At 49.2% G+C, this 23,349-nt stretch overlaps 1 protein-coding gene across 29 annotated transcripts in view; it reads right to left on the bottom strand.

The window, feature by feature from the left end:
- The window catches only part of Atxn7l1 (ataxin 7 like 1), a 228,182-nt gene that overhangs the window by 24,073 nt on the left and 180,760 nt on the right, over positions 1-23,349 (bottom strand). For 28 of the 29 annotated variants that reach the window (XM_076550801.1, XM_042260724.2, XM_016007911.3 and 25 more), the window contains 3 exons: positions 7,423-7,697; positions 4,707-4,789; positions 3,578-3,828 (listed from right to left, as the gene is read on the bottom strand). In XM_076550801.1, coding sequence (XP_076406916.1) covers positions 3,578-3,828; positions 4,707-4,789; positions 7,423-7,697 — 609 coding nt within the window. Of the gene's footprint in view, positions 1-3,577; positions 3,829-4,706; positions 4,790-7,422; positions 7,698-12,085; positions 12,227-23,349 lie in introns of those variants that run through there. The other variant, XM_076550794.1, reaches the window with a different exon arrangement.

Raw genomic sequence — 23,349 nt, forward strand, 5'->3', positions numbered from 1 at the left:
TGGAAGAGGGCATCAGGTCCCTGGAATCCCAGTGGTTGTGTGCTGCAGGTGGGTGCTGAAAACTGAATCCTGGTCCTGTGCAAGAGCAGTAAGTGCCATTGGGTATGGTGGCACTGGCCTTGCATCCCCGTACTCAGGAGACAGAGGCAGGCAGATCTCCATGAGTTCAAACCCAGCCTGGTCTACAGAGTGAGTTCTAGGACAGACAAACTACATAGAGAAGACGTAGTACCCTGTCTCAAAAAAAAAAAAAAAAAAAAAAAAAAGGCGCCGTAAGTGCTGTGGCCACCGAGCCATCTCTCCGGCCGCATTACTAAGTTTTTATCAGCTCCACCAGCTGGGCAAGCTTGGACTGGAGGGAACCAGAGCAATGGCTAAGCCTGTCCGGTCAGAAAGCATGCAGGTCAGAGTTCTGCTTCCTGTTGCTACCCTTGCTGTCTAATCTGAGCTGTAACTCACAGTGCAGCCCAGACGGGGGTCAAGTTTACCCTTCTGATTATGGAGACTACAGGCATGAACCATCAAGCCCAACTTGTGATTTTCAAAGTCTAGACCCAAGTTTCTTGGCTAGAAATCCTTGACAAGAATGGGTTGCAGTTAAGATCATCAAAAAGATGAATAATAAGTCATTGCATTACCATTCTCTGTTGAGAGAACTCATGATTGGAAAGGATTATAAAAATTCCATTCAAGCTGGGCAGTGTTTGTGCTCACCTTTAATCCCAGCACCTGGGAGGCAGAGGCACGAGGAACTCTGTGAGTTCAAGGCCAGCCTGGTCTACAAAGTGAGTTCCAGGATATCCAGGGCTACACAGAGAAATCCTGTCTCCCCCCGCCGCCCCGCCCCCAAAAAATATTCCATTCATGTGTGATACCTAAGTTTTGACTTGTTAGTGTTGTTGGGATATTTATTACATATATCATTACTAGGAGTAAATGTATGCTCTTGGAGGTTTTGTGTGATTTTAATGTTAAATTCTGATCAACCTGACTGTATAGGATTTCATTTAACCTGAGGATTCTGCTGCCATTCATTTACTTTGAATGATTCCCTTACTAATATTTGTCATGATGCTTTGTTTCTTTTGTTTATAAGACATTCATTTCAAAACAAAGCTTATCCAGGCCTCCTGCTTCTCAAAGAAAACACCTGGTGTTTCCTATAACTGGACATTCTCCTAAAACTCACAGCACAAAGAACAGAACTGAGAAGACCCCCAGGCTTCCTGCCCATGCTTCTTCTCTGTTAACTCAGACAACCACTGATAATAAAGCAGGGAGGGCCTCCAGGAGCTCAGAATTGTTGGAGAAATGTTTAATGATAGAATCATCCAAGTCAGACTTCACAGGACATGAATGTGATCAGCACTCAGAAGGCAGAATCGAGAGGATAAGGAGTTCGTGGTCAGCCTTGTCTCTGTAGAGATTTTGAGGTCAGCCTGGGCTACATGAGACCCTTTCTCACCCCTCAAAAAGAGCTATCAAACTGGTTTTGCTTGGGGAATATTGGAGACTCCACCACAATCCATCTGAGGGATAACGATTCTGGTACATGTGGTTTTAGGTAGAGGCCAGTCTGCCAGTATCAGGTATTGTGGAAGGATGAGTTGTAATGAAAAAAAAAAAAATGTTCAATAGCTACAATGATTTCACTTTGTCAGTCTCAGTCACTCATGGTCAAATGAGGTCTAAAAATACTAAATAGAAAATTGTGTGCAAATAGTTCATAAGTTCCTAGCACATGCAGTTCTGAGGAGTATGGGGAAACCTTGGGTGGTCCCACTCTGTCCCCTCCAGGATGTAAGTCATCCATTGTTAATGTATCCATTAACAATGCCCCATAGTTAGTTAGTAGCCATTTTCAGACCAACTGCAACAGTATGGCAATATATGAATTCAACTAACCCTTGCTTTATTTAATCATGGTCTCAAAGTGCAAGACTAGTAATGCTGATGATTTTATTACAATATATTTTTTATAATTGTTTTATTTTATTTTTAGTTACTGTGCCCAATTTATAAATTAAATTTTATCATGGGCATACATGTGTAGGAAAAAACATAGAATATACAGGGTTTGGTTTTATCTGCAGTTTCAAGCAGCTACAAGGGATCTTGGAGAATGGGGAGCTACTGCTTATATAGTTGAAGCCCAGGATTTTGGAATAGAATTGTCAAAGCTCTAAAACAAGCGTAACACCTTTGACCGATCCCCGGCATCATAGTGAGAAATAATTATAAAGCGATTTTGCAAAGAAAGGGATTGCAACAATGTAAATGTCTACGGTGACAGAAAGGAGAAGTGGTGGTAGTTAATTTAGGAGCTCCTAAATGCCTGGGGATGGACTTGGCCATACCTCAGAGTAAGACTAGGTCCACTTTCCCTCCAACTGCACCAGGTAGAAAATCATAAACAACTGCCACCAAACATGTTTCACTGTTTTGTTGTTGTTGTTTGGCTTTGAAACAGGGTTCTCTGTGCAGCCCTGACTGTCCTGGTTCACCCTGTAGACCAAGCTGGCCTTGAACTCACAGAGATCAACCTGCCTTTGCCTCCTGCATGCTGGGACTAAAGGCATGCGCCACCACCTTTGACCAGGCCCAAATAGATTTCTGCTTTAAAAGCCACTCCCAGCTCTTTTCTAATGATGTTCTCTCAAAGCTTACTCGCTGGTTGAACAATGACCCTTTGGGACATACTCATGCATTAAACAAACAAACAAACAAGAAGGTAATACCACTATTTGTACTTCTTGCCGAATAGTATTACTTCTTTTTTATACCGAGCATGAACATTTGAGTCTTCTCTTGTTTTCTGAACTCTACATTTTTGGAAAGTAGGGTCCGGTTGCATTTTCCCCTCTCCCCTTGCCTAAAAAACTTTGCTTCTGGAGAGTCCTCCGTAAACACTTTTGAATGCATGTAGTTAGTTTTGGTCCAGTTACCTGAAAATTGGTCTCCTGCCCATCAAAACAAACGTTCACAGATCTTAAATTGCTCTTAATCCAAATGGTTTGTAATTCTGTTTCCTGTTCTTTCCTTTCCATTCAGTGCAACCAAATAAAACCTGAAACAGGTGGCCTACCCTCAACACTGCCGACCTCCTTCACCCTGACCACGGGGAGTTGTGAAAATAAGTCATAAGCAACTGTGACAAGTGGGCAAGAGTGGTCCCGGGAGCTTGTAAGTTGGTCTAACTACTTCTATACCCAGGCTTCCCTCTTCTGCCCCACGAGTCTTCAAATACCATAAAAACCCAGGCAGACAGGAAGCTGCCGGGTGGTTGAAGTGCCAGTCTCCCAGCGTTTATTTCCAGCTCACTCCTGCTCTGTAAAAACACACACTGTCTGATAAAAGGTCTGCCAGCAAGTCTGATGGCTGGAAAATCTGTTGAGTGCTGTGCGGCAGGCACCGGGCTGAGCCCCTTAGGCGCAGGATCTTATTTAAACTTCACAGAGCCTTGGGAGGTTGGACTAAAAGGTCTCATTAAAGCAGGTCAGGCCACACACAAAGCCCCCAGCACGGGAGAGTGCCTTGACTGAGGGCTGCGGCTGCTTCGACGCTCACGACAACTTACCTGGGAAGTACAGAGTTGAGCGGCCTGGATTTTGGAGGGGATGGTACTTTCGGCTCTGCTCCCGTGCTCCCGGAAGATCCCTGCAGAGCATCAGGCACCGGTCCGGGCGGGTTTGGAAGTATTTCCCTAGCGGAAGTCAGGAGGTGCTCTTTCACTTCTTTCTCCCGCGACTTGGCTTTGTGTTCCGCCAAGAGGAGGTCAAATTGCTTTTTCCGGCCCGGGACCGCTCTGCGATGGCTCAGCGAGTGTGTCTACGGAGAAGAGAGACGAGAAGCACAGCCTCTTTGATCAGCACCTACACCTGCTTCCCCGCGGCCTGCATTTCCGAAATTGCAACCATTGGCAATTAAAGGTGCTTGAAAAAGTCAACTTCAAGGCAACAGCTCCTGTTCTGTGGCTGGGAAGAGGTAGAGACAGCTCGAACGCAACCATGCCCTACACTGCAGGTGTTAAGAAGCTAAGGCTTCCTCCAGACAAATGGCATGAGATGACAGCTTCTGCGCAGAACCCAGGACAACCTCAGATGAAAGACACCCGCGAGGGCAAGCTAGAGTCAATCCAGGTGCGGGTGGGAGGCTCCAGTCGGCCCAGGCAAACAGGGCCATAGCCTGGATCCCAAGAGGCACTAGAAGGACAGGAGGAAATCTGGGGCTTGAGGCTACCCAGTGGCGGAAGCCTGGGGTCTGCCTGTCCCCTGGCCACCCCGAGGGGCTAGATCAGGGCGCAGCATCGCATCCTCCCCTCCGGGGCTGCCTTTCTGGGCGCTGCCGCCGCCGCCGCCGCCGTTCCTGCATACATTAAAACGTAGCAGGCTTTAGAACCGCCTGTGAGTGCCTATAAATACAATTTACTGTCTGGCCTCCCAAGTAACACGGGAAGCCTAGGGTGGTTTTTTTTTTTTTTTTTTCTTTTTTTCTTTTTCTTTTTCCTTCTTCCCCTTAAAAAGCCAGCCAGCTTGAGGCAGGCACTATGCTACCGTGGACAGAGAAGAAAGCATTTCCCTTACAAAGAACAGCTGGAGGTCATGTCGAGGTTCCACACCCTGCCGTGTGCAGAGAGTGGCATGCAAACACTTCGACAAAGGCCCCAGCAAGAGCAGGAAGTATTTTTTTTATGGAAAGAGAAATACCTTGCAGGTGAGGGATCTTGTGCAAGGTTTCTTTGTCTCGGGATCCAATACTCCACAGTGTTTATTTGGGTCAAATTCTCTCTCTGGTTTGAGAAACAAACAAAAAATATAAGAAAAAGGGAGACTAAATAGGATTTGGCATTAAGACTACATTTTTTAAAAATGCACATTTGCACCAACAAGTGAGACATTGTTAGGCAATCTGGTTCCCCCCCTCCCTCCCCCAACCAGCTGCTAAAATGCTTCAAGAACCACTCAAGGGAAATGGCGCTCCACTCTGAACCCAGATGTTCTGAGTCTGGTACGGGACAGCACAGGGACCAGGGTGGGAGCTGGTAGTGGACCGTGCCATTTGCAAGTGCTTTACTTAAAATAGTAAATACTCTGGGCTCGGTGGCTGCCGAGCAGGGAGATGCACCTGAAACCTAAAGATGGGTCCTTCCTTCCCTCATCTGGTGAATCCATGATGCCTTCATCCTTCACGGCTTATCCATTTAATAGGAACTTGTTCACGGAGATGTCGATATGGCCTCTCACATGCTCCACATAGCCCCATAGATCAGCACAGTCATTTCCCTGAACCAGGAACGTCTGGCAGTGCCACAGACAGGGCAGGATAAAGTGTGGCAGTGTGCGTCTGTGGGGCTGAACTCGAAGGCACAAGGAAAACAGGCTTGGCTTGCTGTGCCTTTAGCCCTGGCCCAGAAGCTGCACAGGAGGATAGGACAGGACACACCGGCCCGATGGATGAAGGATGGCTGTGGGGAGGACGTGCGTTTCCCCACGTCCTACCTTCTGTCTGGACTGTTGATGGCTTCCACAGAAGTTACTGCTAACTGTTATTTTGATGTCTCTTGCGATCCTTAATCTCTTTGGGGATTACAAAAATGTTTACCACACCTGTAAAATGTGGGTATGTGTGGCATTCTTTCCAGGACCCTCCAGCTTTAGGAGAATCTGTGCAGTTTCTGGAAGGCCCCAGCAACACCTGAGTCCTGCAGAGCAGGACTGCCATAGCTCTCTGGGTGTGAGGGTGGTAAGCAGCAGGTTACTGATAGAGAGGGGGTGATTGAGAAGGTGCCAGGTCTCTAGAAAAGTGAGGTGTCTGTGAGGGCCTTGATGGCTGCAATCTGAACAGAGTTCCTTAGCCAGAAACTGTCTGCATTTGCTGGTGTAAACCTGGAGCATAACAAATGAATGTTCTGTTTTCAGAGGTCCGGGGGTCAGGAAGAGGTTGTGATGCTGTGCACAAAGGGCCATCAAAATGTCTCCCTCCTTTCCTACACAGAGAGTTCTGTCCAGCAGGCAGAGAGTGAGCAGGAGCCCGGTGCCAGGCTGCCTGCTGTGGAAGACTTTCACTTGGTCTGCCAGAGTCAGGCCTGTGCCCAGACCCACACAGCACCTCATGTTGGAACTGAACAGAGTTTTGACTACGGACAGGAGTTGGCTGTTGAATGTTTGAGAGAGGCAGAAACCAGCAAAGGACCCATTGAGACAAGACAACCCACAAAACACAAAATTCCCTCCACTTCAGATGGGGCACCGGCTGGAAGATGCCAAGGTGGTGTTACTGCAGCAATAAAAGACCCACAGCCTCTGGACACTGCACAGGCCAACACACGCACACACTGGGGTGTGGCCACCCACCTCTGCCCAGTTAACTGGCACATTCCATTTGGAGAGCGAGCCAGCAATGGGAGGGGGGGGGGGGACACAGTCCATACAGTGAAGCCCTGCGACACTCTCCCTTTATCTTGATTGTGAACAAACAGAACACGCAGAGACGTGCAGAGTTGTTTCTGAATGTTTGGGGGTAGGCCCAGGTACTTTTAAAACATAATTTTTCAATACAGATATAAGATAGAAAATTCAATTAAAAACTATTCACACCTCTTTGGGTGCTTAAAAACCAGATTTTTTAATTTTAAAAATGCCTGCACCAGAAGACACACCCTCAAGGGTGGCTTCCTCTGTGTTTTGTTTCTCCTAGCTACCGTTAGAGAGAGCCCATGGTGTGCACAAAACCATGAAGTGCGTAGCTTCTCCAGTCACTTGGAGACGCACAACACGCCAGATTCAGTTCTGTAACAGATCCAAGGCAAACTTCATCCTTTCAAGTGGCAACCGTCACCTCTGAGTGGCCATGTGTCTGTTCAGGGGGCTGAGGGTGACCTCCCAACACCCCCATCTGCTGTGCTGGTCTGTGAGCTCCCAATGGGAATTCCAGCCCGACTAGGGGGGGAAAGGCAGCTGCAGCCCCAACTGCAGAATCAACCCAGGGAACCAGGAGGCCAAAGAGGCTCCAGTTCCCTGTGCAGCGCGGCACTGGCTGGGCTGTCCCACCCACCATGTCATGGGCTAGGAGATCTCCCACACAGTCCTGCCTCGCAGCAGCGAAGCTTCAGTGGGAGTGATGTCGGCCTGGTGAGTCTGTACTGGGCGGGCCACTAGGCTGACGAGACCCTCGGGGTCTACAACTGTTGGTTGAGACAGAGCCTCCTACTTCCTGGACTTGTAGGATAACTCCAGCCCAATTCAAAACTTGGCCAGGGACCGCCTCTGCACTGGGGAATGAGAGCACCAGTCCTCCCCGGTGCTTTTAGATACGGGTCCAGATGCCCTCCATGTCACCCTTGAAATGAAACAGCTGTTTAGCTACAAACACAACACTGGCTACAGAAGGGACCGGTTCTGGTCTCATCACGGCGACACGTACCTGAGAGTCTCCGGTAAGGCTTGTTGCTGTTTTTGGTGCCATTTTGGTGCTTCTTGTCTGTGGTGGCTGACAGAGTCCCCTTGCCATTTAAGATCTTCTCTGGTGAGGGTGGTACTGACTTGGACATCAAGGTGGGCTTAATTAGAGGTGGGGTGGAGACGGCAGCGGAGGAGCAAGTGGCTGCGGTAGTGGTTGTGGAGTTCATTTTGACATTGGCACCATCTGCCTTCACTAGGTTAGGAATTTTCTCTAAACTGACTACAGGAACTGGAACGCTGAAAAACAAAGGAACACACATGCACCGCTGTCGTCTTTGATACATCTGGTCCACCGAGGAGTTACACCCGATTATCGCTATCAGAACACTTCCTTATCACTTATTTATACTCCTCCTGTAAGCAAGCAGCATGATCCCCGTTTTGATGGGAGGGAGATTTGTGTTGTGGAAAGGACCGACGGGGGTGCGAGGCTGGCGCAGTGCCCGGGATGGATAAGAGCAGACTGATTACCTCCCAGGCCGACTGTCCCCATGGATCCTCTGATTCCCCTACTTCTCAGGCCCTACGTGTGGTCCTCTCTGACACAGCACCTTGGGCAAAACAAGGCCATTACTGTGAAGCCCAGGAAGACAAGCTCTCTGTGCCCCGCAGACATCCTGCCACCACAGAATCAGGTCCCCTCCCCATTCTCCTGCTTTTGAGAGTCTCCCATCCAGGCCCCATCCAGGCCTGACATCTGCTTAGCTCCCAAGTGCTGACAGGCTCACACCACACGGAGCATGGCGGCAGGCCAGTGTGGGGCATGCCATGCTGTCGGAGGCCTTCTGGATCATGCACACATCCCGAGGATGGGCTCAAATTGAGTGAGCCGCCATGTACCATTATCCAATATTCCATTTTAGGCAGCTAGTTATGTAAATAGGCAATTCTCCAGACTGGCAGGTGAGAGAATGAATTTTAAGAAGGCAAGAGCACAAAGGTGTGCATTCACTCTTCAGAACCTGTCACCTTCGCCCCCTCCCCTGCTAGTGCTCCAGTAAGGGATGTGCATTTGATTTCTGCTGCTCTTTAATGCGGGAGGACCCTGTGTCTGGGGGGCTGTGGGGGAATGCGTCTCAGGGTCTTGAAAGATGAGATGAATAAGTTTTGCTTTGGTCTCTGAACCAGATTCCCTTTTCTCCTGGCAGGAGGGTAGACTGCTAACACTTCGGTTCCCCAATCATCTCTGAGCACAGAGAGTGGAGCTGCTTAGCTGTTTGAATGCTAAATGATGAGGAATGTGGCTCTCCCATGCCTGCAGACAATGTAGGGCATGAAAGAGGGGCTGTTTTTGGCAAGGAGGAATCCTATCGGTCCACATGGCTGGCTGGCTCTCGCTTCTCTAAGGCATGTTCACAGATCATTTCTTTGATCAAGTTGTTCATGAAATTATTTTAGCAACTCGTCATCCTCTGCCACCATCCTGATTTTGAAACAGAACCACAGATGTTAGTTGTAGGTCTTTGCCAGTGCGCACACAGTGGTGGAACAGATTGGGGCTGGACATTTTAGACTTTCCTCTAGGGCCATGTGTCTTCTTGGCCTGCAGAAAGGTGGTTTGGGACTTCAAGCCTACGAGAAGGGAAATGGGAATAGTGGTTTTAGTTTTGCATGGTGCCCTTGATCAGTGTTGCAGTCACTGAAATGGAGCTGACTGGCCTGTTATTCTTATCTGTCTAGTGTGGATTCTCTAAGCAGTCACATGCTGCTTGCTGAAGAACAGCTCTGGAAACTCTTGGGTGGGAGACACTCCCTGGTGAGATTACCATTCACATCTGCAATGATTTGAATGCATCCCTCAACATTTGTGTGTTAGAAGCTTAAACCTCCAGATGCATAAACTGACAGCGTTTGGAGGTGTGTGGGGGGAAGGCGTTGAGGAGTAACTAGAACTGGATGAAGTCACGTGGGCAGGCTCTACAGTGGGGCTGGCGACTTTAGAGTTAAAGCAGGAGAGCTCTGAGCTGTCAGTCTTCCTGGTCCTCATCCTGATGCTCTCTGCCACGCTGTGCCTCAGCAGATGACAGCATCTTGGTCTTGGACCTCTTAGCTTTCTCATGATGTGATACAAATTTCTTTTCCTTATAAATCACCTAGTTTGTGGTGTTTTATCATAGAAGCAGAAAACAGACGAAGAATATAAAAAGATACAATGACAAAAACACAAACTTTGTGACAGTATGAAATGTAATTCTTCTCGACCCATTTCTTCATTCAATTTAAAAAAGCGTAAGTTACAGGAATCAAGGGCCTTTTTTTCTCCCTTTGAGACATTGGCTCAAGTCACCCAGGCTGGCCTTGAACTCCTGATTGTGCTGCCTGACTTCCCAAGTGCTGGGATTACAGATGTTTTACACCCACCTCTCCTGGTTAAGAAAGGAGGTTCTTGAAGGGATGTCTTTACATTCTTTTACATGGCAGTGATGGCCACAGGGTGGAAGAAGAACAAATGGCCATTAATACAACACATGGGTATTTGACAGTTAGCTTTACAAAGGAAGGAAATTCCGACTCATGGCTGGACCTTGGGGACAGTATGCTGGGTAAAGGAAGCCGGTGACAAGGACAAGCCAGTGACCACACTTACACGAGGTACCCATAATAGCTGTAGCCATAGAGACAGAGAGCAGAGCGGTGGCGGGGATGGAGGGAGGGGCAGGTGGACTTGGTGTAGAATTTCAGTTATGCAACATGAAAAGAATCCTAGAAGTTAAGATGGTAACTTTGATGTTATACATTTTACCATCATTTCTAAAAGTACCAAGTAATAAATCCATACATCACAAAATTCATGCAACCTAAATTATTCTTTAGCAAGTTTGTGTGTATGCATGTGTGTGTATATACACATACATTTTATATCTCTGTGTGTGTGTGTGTGTGTGTGTGTGTGTATGTGTGTGTGTGTGTGATATTACTTCACAAAAGGAAATGGGGACTTTCAAGTTGCAGCTCTGATTCTTGTTGAAAAAGCAGGGTTGAATACACAGAAGACCTCCAGTTTCTGTGAAAAGTGTCCTTGACTTCAGCAGAATGATGCCTGGGATGGAATAATCCAGAGCAATTGCCCTGCATCCTCATGCTCACAGTGCAGATTGTGTTTCTCCTCTAGAGTCAATGACTGTTGTCAAACATATTCTGCAAGGCAGACACACGCATCTGGGTGCACTGGGCTGATGTCACGGGCAGCATGGCAGCTAACTCCTGGCTGAGACTTCCTAACCATGTACGCACTTGAACCAGGCGACATACTGGCCTCCGATTCGGTCTTCTAATGTGGAATTTCCTCCACTGCCCATTATTTTCTGTATCATCAATACTTCTACAACTTCAGCTGGACTTTGGTAGAGATGGAATCCACCAGAAACAGGAAGCAAAGAGATGGGCAGTCCTGTGGACTGAAGAATGGCAAATGCTGGCCAAGAGAACCTGATGGAGAATTCTAAAGACCTCGTGGGTCAGAAAGGAGCTAGCCACCAAGCAGATGTCCTGGTCGTTAGGAGAGCAGGCCCTGTGTCAGCAGAAGTAAGAGAAGGCATAAAATCTCTCCAGCGGGAATTCTAAGGGGATTTGCCAGTCAGAGGAAATGAGTACTTTACACGTGGGAGCTGTCCCTGGTACTTTTTTCCTGAGTTGCCACTAAAGGATGTGCGCTTCTCTCGGGTCACCTGCCTTTGGGCCTGGACTGAGAAGGGGAGGTGAGGAAAGGCAGGAAAGGAGGCCGTTCTATGACAGTGAGATGGTGAGAAGGATCAGAAACAGTCCTAGAAGGGGAAAGAGAATCAGGACCTTGCCATCCTCACGGCACAAATTCCAGCTAGACTCCTCATTAATACTGGCCCAAGACCCTACAGCCATGAACAACGGACAGAAATGGGCACAAGATGGCGCCACACAGTAATGGACAACTGACCCCAAGCACTGCCTTCTTTAGAGATCTGGTTGGTGCTGAAAGCTCTCCACCACCCCCACCCCTGCATGCAGCCACCTGCCACCTGCCTCTATCCCAGGGCTGGGTCAGTGCAGCCACATCTGCACTCTGCCAACACTTCCCCAGCTAGTGACACAGGCAGTGACACAGCCTCAGGCAGGCGAGAGGGGAGGGCTCCTCCAGGGGACAGTGTGAGGCTTGATTTTCCCTGCTTACTTGGAAAGAAGCCAAATATTCTGACCCTGCGTTCACAGGGTGGCCATCTCCCATCATCTCTGCATGCCACCACACCAAGCAAAACACTTCCATGTGTGGGGAGGAGCTGGCTAGGTGGAAGCACCCAGAACACTAAGCAAGGAATTTCTCTGTGTGAAGGCCATAAACAAGCCTGGGAAGGGAGCCAAAAGCCCCCCAAAGTCCTTTCCCCTTCCATCTTGAGGAATGGCTTTGCAGACTTCTCCACTGTCATCATTCATTGTACTGTCTTCCTCTTGAGGTGCTCTGTTTGGAAAGGAGAGAGTTGCCCCCACACAGCCTCTGCCGCCTTCACCATGCCTGTTTCGTGGACCCCAGGGCTGCAGCTCATCTCGGCTGTGCACATGTATGTCTGCCTCCCTCAGTCCTGGGAAGGCGTCCAGTGTGGGGATGGGGGATGGGCCCTCCCTCACCCCCTGGCACCACCGGAGGTGTCTACCTTCTGTTCTCTGCTGCTGCCTTGGCTCCCCATGTCTTCTTGCTGTGTGCTTGGCCTGTCTGAATTGATCTTTCTAGACCAAGGCAGGTCTTCTGGCTTTAAGAAAAATGGTTCTCTTGGCATCAAGCAGATTCCCCTCCCTGCCCAGTGATGTCTGCAAAAGAGCAGAGGCGGAGAATCACGATGGCGTCATTGTGGGAGTCACTACTGGGCTGCAGGGCCAGCTGCCCCGCCAGCCGCGCCTTTGTGGTGACCATGGCTTATTCTTCTGTCATCAACAGATATGCCTTAAGAGAATGAATGGTTCGGAAAGTCTGTAGGTTTGCAAAAATTATTGCCAGCCTTTCTCCACTTAACAGAGAGGGGTAAAGATGGATTTGACAGGCAGGAATGCAAGGACATATGGCATTTGTGCTGTGGGTTATGTGTCTGATGTGAATTCATGGCTGTCTGATTTCTTCCACCACTTTATTCCACAAAGACCCACATGCTTTTGTGAGTGCCCAGGCAGAATTTGAGAGTCTCTGATATGTTGGCAGACCCTTGGTAGGGCATCTCCCCTGGCCTCCTGCCTTCTAAGTGGTAGCAGCGTTCAATCATCCCAATAAAAAGAAATTTAGCTTTTCTTTTTTTTTTCAAACGTACTCCTAGAGTAGGAATTCTACTGGGCACCTGCAGATGCACTGAGTTGGGAAAAGACTGCCACTGGGAAATGATTTCTAATTGGAATTCTTTAAGTTGAAGAAATACTTGGGGTAGTCTGGAAGGTTTGGGAGTCAGGTGATCACACAAAGAATCAGTGTAAAGAACAGCCACAGAATCCTACCTTGCTATGACAGATGTAGTAGGCACGACATACATCCTGATGAGTGGGCAATTCCCCCCTTTACCCTGCTTCGGTGGTATCTGGGAAAACTTTGTACATACTTTTAGCAAACAAAAGAGAAGAACACTCACGGAGCTAATCTAATATTATGGGATGGTGAGAGGGGGAGCACCAAGCGCAGTCACCGCATGGTTTGGACTCTCTCCCACGCAGCACACCCTCAGTGAACTGGGAAATGTGGTCAGACCACACAGCAGCTGGAGTGAGCGGTCCTGGCAGCGGTCTTCTCTTTCTTAACCGGTTGGCAGGACCCAGAATATATGGAGAGGTCATCAAATGTCAGCTAATGGTCAAGAAGGGTACAGCATCTTCACCAGTAATGGAAAAGGCTCAGCTTCCTAACTCCATTGCAGAGACTGGTATGGGATTTCCCCCTGAGACAAGTTAGACCTGTGTGTGTGGGTGTGGGCATTTGAGTAATCTGACTTTGATGAGCTGTGGGAAAGGGTCAGAAGCAGGGGCTGGGGAGGCAGCTCAGTGGGAAAAGTGCTGTCTGTGGTAGCATGAGGACCCAAGTTTGCTACCCAGCATGCATATAAAAGGCCCGTGATCCAGTGCTGGGGAACGGGGAACAGGAGGAGCCCTGAGGCTCACCGGCAGCCAGCCTAGCCTGCTTGGTGAGTCTCAGGCCAATGAGACCTGTCTTAGGAAAAAAAAAAAAAGTAAGATGTCCCCTGATAATACCTGAAGCTGACCTCCACATGCACACACACACATTAAACCGCCCCCTAGACACACAAAATGGTCAGAAGCAAATAACATACAAATCAGGGAGGAAACGTGGGGCTGAACTGAGGGTCTGTGTCTTGTCAATGTTCTGGCAAATTCTCTGACTATGGAGATATCCTACCCTGGAGTCCTGCATGTCCTTTGGCTACATGCTTCCTGGTGAGGGCACAGCACACATGGTACATTCTGGCTTTAGGGTTTCAGCAACTTCCTGAATCTGGGTTTCAGTTCTTCCCTCCTTCCTTAGTAGGGCAGACCTGCCTGCATATCTCAGCCCCATGGCTCTGCCTCAGTGTCCTTATCAGTAAAAGGAAGACCATGGCATCTGGAAAGATTAAATGAGGCAGTAGACAGGAAGGGCTACTTAGGCACAAAGCACAGCCTCAGTAGATTGAAGTGAGACAAAAGGGAGGACCATGCCATTCATTCTCTCCATGGCCCTTCTGGGGTGTAAGTCATGGTTACCACTAGAAACCTTTTGTCTCTTGGAGGAGGAGAGGACAGAGTGGGAGGAGGCAGCAGACAGGTAGGAGCAGGTGGCCTCCAAACTCACCCAGAGAAGACCAATTCTGGGAGTACAGTGGAGAGGAAAAACACAAGTGGGGGACAATGTGTTCCATACCCCCTGTCCAGGACTCTTCATCCTGCTGCTCAGTCCCTACGCACTCCCGGGCCTGGGCCAGTCACTAGGGCTCGCACCTGGATAGAACTTTCTGGAAGCAGAGTAAGCAGGAAGCCTAGCCTCCTCTCATAAGACAATTCCTGCAGTCCAGCAGCACGGAGAGGGGGTATGTTCCAGGGTACCTTCCAGTTTCTGGAGAGGCTGTGTGCCCACCTCTAGGCTGTTCCAGAGCATGAAGCAGCCTGTACCAGCATCCTTGGCAGTCTTATTCTCTGTAGTCTTCCGTTATTCCGAGCTTCCTGGGGTGTGAAGCTCAGAAAGGTCTCCAGCCCCACCTCGAGACCAAGGACTGCTCAGTCAGTGTTCCTAGAGAGCCCCAGGACAGTGGAAGAATCAGCAAGCTGGAGAGTGGAATGAAGCCAAATAGTATGGATGCAGTGGGGCAACTGATGCTGCACAGGCTGCCTTTGGGACGAGCTGTGTATGCAAGGGGCTTGGGCCATGAGCGCCAGAAGGTTTCAAGGACAGCTCCAGACCCTATCAGGTGCTCAGTGCTTTACCTCATAGCTTAGAACCACAGACGCACAATTCAGATGACTGGTCATCAAGATTCATGTCATTGCAGAAGAAGCATGAGGGCCACTGAGGGCAGACTAGGGACTGCAGCTCAGGTTGATTCTGGAGGAGTTCCTGGCAAGGGTTCAGAGTGGGCTGTACTCTCCAACAGCAAGTGGGAACACTTTCCTTTGTGGCCACCAGAGGTCACTGGCTCCCACTACTGGGGCTGAGAAAAGGCCTTACAGAGAGCCTGCTACCCGTGCACCAGGGCCAGAGCATTAAGGGCTCCTCATGCCCTGGTGCCAATGCTGACCCAGGGGAGGGATGGCAGTGGGAACAGACACCTGAGCTGACCCTGGGACCCTATCCCCAGCCTCTCCGAACACAACAAAGAAATGGTCAGGGATTCTGGAGCTGGCTGCTCCCATTTACTTCAAAGAACAACAGGGAACATTCTCATTCACTCATAATCTCTCTCTCTCTCTCTCTCTCTCTCTCTCTCTCTCTCTCTCTCTCTCTCTTTCTCTCTTTCTCTCTCTCTCTCTCTCATTCTCTCTCTCTCTCTCTCTCTCTCTCTCTCTCTCTCTCTCTCTCTCTCTCTGTGTGTGTGGTCTGTCTGTCTCTCTGTCTCTGGCAGTCTCATATATTTCTAGCTGGTGTGGAACTCACTATATAGCCAGGCTGGCTCTGAACATGCAGTGATCACCCTGTGTCTGCTGGTATTAGAGGCGTTGAGTCCTCACAGCTGCCTCTGTTTTCTTGTTTTTGTTTTTTTTCATTTGTATGTGTGTATAGTGTGTGTGCACATATGTGTGTGCACATGCATGTGTGTATTTCGTGTGAGGGTGTGGGTATGGGTGGGTGCTACCTCCCATGTGTGGATGTCTGAGGACAACCTCACCTTCCATCTTGTTTGAAGCAGTCTCTTGTTCATTGTGGCATACCCCAGATTAGCAGGCTCTCAAGCTCCCATGTTGTTGTAGGTGTCCTGGGATTATGGGCGCTTACTCTGACATTCAGCTTTACATGAACTCTGGGGACTCAAGCTTCAGTCCTCGTGTTTGTGTGGCAAACACTTCACTTACTGAGTCATATTCTGGTTTTGTTGCTGTAGGGTTTTGTTTTATTTTATTTGAGACAGGGTCTTGTTCTGTAGCTCAGGTTAGACTCAAACTCACAGTGATCCTTCTACATCGAGCCTCCCAAGTGCTTGGATCACAGGTACATACCACCATGCCCAGCTCTTACTCATTCTCATAGCCAAAACCTTTCAAGAGTTTAGTCTTGACACTGACATACAGGAAACTGCATCATACGCCAAACATCCTACCAGATTACTAGCCACTTGGAGACCTCGGTTCTTCCCTGAAACTTCAGCCTGATCACACTGTGTACCTTCTAAAGAACAGGCTCTGTCTGTACAAATCAGTACAGGCCTTGGCATCACCCACCAAACCTGGATGAAAACTACTACAGGTGCTAGAGTGCCCCCAATAGCATGATAGCTCTTGTGTGTATCACACACACACACACACACACACACACACACACACACACACACACACACACAGAGAGAGAGAGAGACAGACAGACAGACAGACACAGAGAGACAGAGAGAGAGAGAGACAGAGACAGAGAGAGAGAGAGACAGAGACAGAGAGAGAGAGAGAGACAGAGAGAGAGATTCCCATTACTAATCTGGCCACTGCTCAGAGTACCAAGTGCAACCTCACAGCCTAATGCAGTCCTTACCCCTCTGGCCCCAGTGGCCCCAGGCACTTTCTCCAATAGCCCTGCTGGCTTCTCCTACATCATCCTATATTTGAGGCTCTGGCCTTTCTGTGGGCTGGTTTGTTCTGCTTGCACACCCTCCCTGTTTCCTTCTGTACTTCCCAGACTCCCACCCCAGCACCAGGGAAGACTTGACATTTGCTAAACAAGTGCTCTACCATTGAGCTAAATCCTTCACCACCGCCTCTTTCTCTCGTGACACCCCTGCCCTTATTCCGAGGGCCTCACAGTAGCACACACCGAGTACTTAGCAGGCTTCCCAAGCTCATTCAGCAAAGTGAATGAGGCTTAACTTCAGGCCACCCTAAGCATGGTCCTCAAAATCTCAGCACGGATACCAGAGGCCAGCTCTGCCACTGTCCAGCCGGGCTTGGAGTCTCAGTGGTCGTTGAGGCTCAAAAGTGACTGGGGCTGTGAAAGCAGCCTAAAAAGCATCCATGAAGGCCACGGCCTTCAATCCTCATGGCTCACATTTCTTTGCACCGCGGCTTCTGTCCTCTTTCCCACCGTTCTAGCCTTGTTTTTCCCCTCCTGGCCACTGGAGTTTGCTTCCAAGGAGCTGTCCATTGTCCTTACCGTCACCCATCTGGAAACAAGAATGATGAGGGGCTTCATGTTTCAATTCTTGGTGCCTCCTAGTCCAGGAAGGGACCTTGTTTTCCTGCCCAGAGTGAATATTCTGGCCTATCATCTCTCATCTGCCTGCCTCCCCTACCTCCTCCTCCTGCAGTTCAGCACAAGTGGGTTCGATTTTCACTCAAGGCAAACAACTGAAAGTCACTGATGAGTTCTGAGCAGAGCAGGGACACACCTCACCCCTTCCTCTGACTCTGTGTGTGTGTGTGTGTGTGTGTGTGTGTGTGTGTGTGTGTGTGTGTGTGTACTGGAAAGGGAATGATTTCACAGTCTGTGTGGAAGCCCTGATATGACTCCCTGTGGTTTCTGGGAATTATCCATCCTGAGCTGTGGTCCTGCCTCAGTTCATGCCAGAACCATGTAAGAAGAGCTAAGCCCCAAGCCTCTCCCATAGGCATCTGGCTGGACCCTCTACACAAAGCACCTGCAAGACTTCCGGGACACATGAACTCCCACATGCCCCCTCTCTCCCGGAAGACTCACCTCCCATTTCCAAAAAAAAAAAAAATATTTGGGAGGAGCCGGCTGAAAAGAGGGAGCCCCTCCCCCACCACGCTGTAGTGCGTGCACAGGGAGGCAGGAGCCTGCTGATTTTTTTTCTGCTTTGGCTCATTTTCCTTCTGGAACAGCAGGCTCATCTCCTGCATTTTTAATAGTGGAGCATAGTTAGCATTCAACACACACGTGCAGGTTGATAAGGCCCAAGGAGAAGGCAACAAGCCATGCAGGGCAGGAAAACCTCTTCCTAACTCTTCCGTTCCTCCTGCCCACATCAGCCAACATCAGTGGATTTGAGTTTTCTATCTGCGTGCCAGGGCTGGCTGTGGTGGGAAGGGACTGCAGCTGGGGAAGTCAGTCTGGCTGGCAATCACTCTGCCAGGGACTGCCTGGTACCTGGCTGAGCTGGGACTCAAAATAAAGGATAAAATGTTCATTGTGACTCCAAAGACCAAATAACCATAGTTTCCTCTTTTTCTCTTGAGATGAGGTCTTGCTCAGGCTCATGTAATCCTCCCACCTCAGCACCCTGAATGCTGGGACTATACACATATTCCCAGTGACTTTTATCTGGAAACTAAATCATCCTGCCCACCTCCCTCTGCCCTGATGGACTACAGGGACACTAGCCAGGCATTCTGTAGCATCTGACTCCCTCAGGGATGATCTGTAATAGGCAGGTAAACTAGAGGCGAGCTCAGAGAGCTGCGGGTGAGAGACCAACGGACTCTACGTGAATTCTCAAGCAGGTCGAAGGGGACAGATTTAGTAACATGGGGATGGATGTTGTCCTCCTCTTTCTCCTCCTTCTCCTCTTTCTTTTTAGCAATACCCTCATGTGCTTAGACAAGCACTTTATCACTGAGCCACACCCCTACCCCTCTTTGGAGACAGTCTTGCTAAATTGTGCAATCTGGCATTGAACTTATTCTGGAGCCCAGGCGGGCCTTCAGCTTTTAATCCCCTTGCCCCAGACTCCCAAGTAGCAGAGCTTACAGGCCTGCAGGACCAGCCAGCTCCCCTCCTCTCCCGACTCTCTCACTGCATGTGTGCAGGCACGCGCATGGCGCACCCCGGGTAGTGTCAGAGGGCAGCCTTGTGCCCCCCCCCCCACTGCATGTGTGCAGGCATGCGCATGGCGCACCCCGGGTAGTGTCAGAGGGCAGCCTTGTGCCCCCCCTCCACTGCATGTATGCAGACACGCGCATGGCACACCCCGGGTGGTGTCAGAGGGCAGCCTTGTGCCCCCCCCCCCACTGCATGTATGCAGGCACGTGCATGGCACACCCCGGGGAGTGTCAGAGGGCAGCCTTGTGGAGCTGGTTCTGAGGACGGAACTCAGTCTGTAGCGAGCACTCTTCCTACTAAGCCATCTCACCCATCATCCCTTTCTTCTTCTAAATGTTTATGTTTGTTGGATTATTGATTCTTGAGACAGGGACTCACTATGCAGCCATAACTTGCCTGAAACTTACTACATAGACACTTGATAGACTAGAACTCAGAGAGGTGTTCGCCTCTGAAGCCCTGGGACTCAAGGCATGAGCTACTATGCCCAACCTCTTCATTTAAAGTGGTTTTTTCCCCTCCCTACTAAGACACAGAAAGGACAAAACCATACAACTGCAGACTATTCAACTTTGTGTGCAAATACCAAGGGATCAGCCTGACTGGGGGTGCTATTATAGCCATGAGTTCGAATCCGAGCTACTTGCTAAAGGATATCCTCATACCTGGTGTCAAATTCCATGTCAAGGCTGCCAGACCCATAAGCAGGCAATGCTGTATGCTTCTGTGGCCGTAAGGGTCAATTCAGAACTCACTTGGAAAGGACATTCTCTACACATCTCCCTGCTCTTCCCACTCCAGGTCCAGAACACCAGGCTAACACAGGAAAGGAGCGAGTGTCCTTCCACTTCACAAGAGACCAATCCATGCACTTGCCAGTCCTAGACCCAGAGGGCTCCACGCGGGGTCACTCAGAAGCACATCGAGGGCTGAGCTAGCAGCCATGGGTGACTACTTGGCTGCTGCAGTGTGGCAGCTGCTCTCTGACTCGGGAATGGAATTCTGAAAGTTTAAATCCACAACAATTTAAAAAGAGATGATACTGGATTTAGTATCACAGAGAGTTTAAGTCTGGGACCACTTGTGTATGTGACTCTATTAGGCAGTCTCTAGTTTTTAATACTATCTGACCATGGATTAAATATTCCTGTGAACTTAGATGTGTCATAAAGGTAAAAGACCCACAGGACCGCCATGGCTGGAGGTGGGAGGAGACGGGAGCAGGGCGGGAACAGAACCGAGAGAACATAAACTAGTAATTTTATAAATTAGTAATTATTGTGTGTTGAAATGATAACATTGTGCCTGTATCAGGTTACAGAAAATATAGTGCTGAAAATTAATCTCATATTGCTTCTCACTCTTTTGAAGGTGGCTATTAGTTCAGAATGGGACACAGGAATTACACATCGTACTTCCACTGGACACCACTAGTCCAAACACTTTTAGATGCAAGGCTGCTGCCTCCAGGAACTCATTCAGTCCCCATCAGTGAACCTGTTTGGCTCTGTCTGACATTCAGTTCGACAGGTGTCCATGACAGCAGCTCCTGGACTGCACAAGTGCTGACAGGTCACCATGCTGGGGACAGCACATCGCCCGAGCAGGAAGGACGTGGAATGCCTGGCAGACCACACACGGAGAGCATCATGGGGAGAGGGCCTCAGAGGCAGAGGTGATATGCCACGGGCTGAGAGAAGGGTGGCAGCGCATGGGGTTGTTGGCCAGGAGGAAGTGAATGAGAAAGGACTAGGAATAACGGGATCGGCGAAATGGGGCATAAGAATGATTTAGACCAGGAGGACGGGGGGGGGGGGGGGTGCAGAAGGAACATGAGGATTAGCAGTCCCTGCTCCCAGGGCCCCTCTTCCTGTCCCATTCTCAAGGGCTGCACCTTCGCCCTTTGGCCTCTTCATGCCACATTCCTTTTCAGAAGGTCCTATGGTGTCAATGTCCTGCCTATATGGACGAATCCCAACTTCTGTTCCACCCCTACCTCTCTCTTGACCCCCAAGACTAAAGATTCAGTGTCCACCAGATACTTCTTTGCAGGTGTTTCTCAGACCCCTCCAAATGCGCAGACTCTAGTGGAGCTTGCCTACCTTTTCCTTCGCTTAAGGAGGCGGTAGGAACAGTGACGCCGCCATCCAAGTCTGAGTTCCTGCCATCATCCTGATACCTCCCTGGAGCTCAGCACTGCAGACACTGACCGCTCAGCTGTGTGATGGCCTCTCCCATGGACACACACCACCCCTTCTGTGAGTCTAGGCTCTCACCATACCTCACTTGGACTACGCAAAAATATCCTCCCCCTTCTCAATGCTTCCAGAATGTTCCTCTAGCCCTCCTTGACACTGCTGCCAGGGTGACCTTACAACTGAAAACTGCTCTTTTCATTCCCCGGGCCATCCCTATATGGTCCCATTTTGCTGCACTCCGTGGGACTTTATGCTTGCTTCCGTGGATTCCCAGCCCTCTTCTCCTCATGGGCAAACACTTCTGCCCATTCTGAGCCCCCTGCCTACAATATCCTTCCCACTTGCTTAAAAATAATTTTTAATTGAGGCAAAAGAGACACAGCATAAATTTTATCACTTGGGCTCCGTTTTCGGTGTCTAGGGCTTCACTACAGACATCTCTGGCTTATAATTTAACTGAGGATTTCTGATTTTCTGATATGTACTTAGTGGTAACTACATTTTCTTTAGTTTTGTGGTACTAGGGCTCAACCCAGGCCCCCATGCATGGGAGGCACGCACTCTACCATAGAGCTGTACCACCAGCCCAGAAACTAAACTTTGAATTTTGAGCTTTTTCAGACTATCCATAGGTGATACACTATTCATTTACGGTGCTGGGCCATGGCATTGGGCTGATGCAACTAGTCAGACCTAATCATATATAAAGTAGGCTCTCTTTTTTTTTTTCAGATATTTTGCCCAAGTTAAGCTGATCTACACAGTCTGAGGTGGTTATTTTTTTTCATGTGTGTGTATGCATGTGGGTATGGTATATTTACGTGTTTGTGTGAGCGTGTACACATGTTTATGGGTGCATATAGAAGCTAGAGTGTGGAGGGATTGCCTTCCTTGATCGCCTTCCACCTTAGCTTCTGAGAGAGGCTCACTGATTTGACTAGACAGGCAGGCCCATGAGCTCAGAGATCTACCTTTTCATCCCTTCCCCCACCACCGGACACACATTGCTGTACCCAACTTTTATGTGAGTCCTGGGAATGTGAACTCAGGTCCTCAGGCTTGTGCCGCAGGCTTTTCACCAACAGAGTCACCTCCCTAGTCTCCACCCCTTTTTATGTGGATGATGGGGACCTGAACTCAGGTCTCCATGAGTGCTTGTTGAACTAGAGGCAAGAAAAGTAAGTTCAAAGCCAGGCTCTGCACAGACTTCGTGTGTGACTTTGAGCTAGTCAATTAGCAGGTATGATCTCATTTTCAAGGCTAGTTTGTAATTCTAAACCACACCCCTCTCAGAATTTCTCAACTTCCTCATTACCTACTAAACTAAGAGTGAGCCCTACCAGAACATAAAAACCCTCTGTAAGCTGGCCCCCAATTCCCTGTTTCAATCCTGATGACCCATTTCTACCTAGTACACCAGCTCTCCCTGCTCTCTCCCCTGGTACTAGATCACGCCTCTATCTCTGCTCAATATTTAATGTTCAGTAATAAATAGGTGCCCACCGTAACAAGCACCGGGGTGCACACGGCCCACTCATGTTATACACAGAGCTTTGTGCAAGTTAGAAAACAAGTCTGCAGTCCAGGTCCCCAACAGACCGACAGTCTTCATCCCTCAGTCACGGGGGTGGGGGGTGCAGGGCACAGCTGTACAACTGTGTGCTGCAGCCTTGGGAATCCAAAGGCAAATAGGAACAGAACAGAAGGGCCCCGGCCCAGGCTGAGGACTCAAAGGGGTGGGCTACCAGGTGAGGTCGCTCTTCAGCCGCTCCTCCGCTTATCATGGGATAATGCAACCTTCAGTTTGCTGTGTAAGCAGAAAGTTTTGACAGCCAACAAGTGTTTTAAAGTTTGTTTTTAATTGTATTGTTTGTGGGTGGGTGTTTTGCCTGCATGTATGTTTGTGTACCACGTGTGGGCCTGGCACCCTCAGAAGCCAGAAGAGGGCATCAGATCTGCAGAACTGAAGCTACAGACAGTTGCTAGCTGATACATGGGTACTGGGAATCAAACTTGGGTCCTCGGGAAAGCACCCAGTGCTTTTAACTGCTGAGCCAGTTAAAATCTCTCCAGTCCCAACATGAATTTAATACTCCTACTCAGGGGGCTGGGAGACGCCTCAGTGCGTAAACTGCTTATTTAGCAGCCAATAGGGAACTTGAGAGGGCTGTAATTTAGAATTCAGGCTTAGAATGGGACACAGAGATGCTAAGTGTGTCCTGAAGGGCACACAGAAAGCCGGTGGCAGAGCCTGGGTTCTGAATCCCTTTTCTTGCTG

The sequence above is a fragment of the Peromyscus maniculatus genome, chromosome 14 (assembly GCF_049852395.1).
Source record: "Peromyscus maniculatus bairdii isolate BWxNUB_F1_BW_parent chromosome 14, HU_Pman_BW_mat_3.1, whole genome shotgun sequence".
In the NCBI taxonomy this organism is placed as follows: domain Eukaryota; kingdom Metazoa; phylum Chordata; class Mammalia; order Rodentia; family Cricetidae; genus Peromyscus; species Peromyscus maniculatus.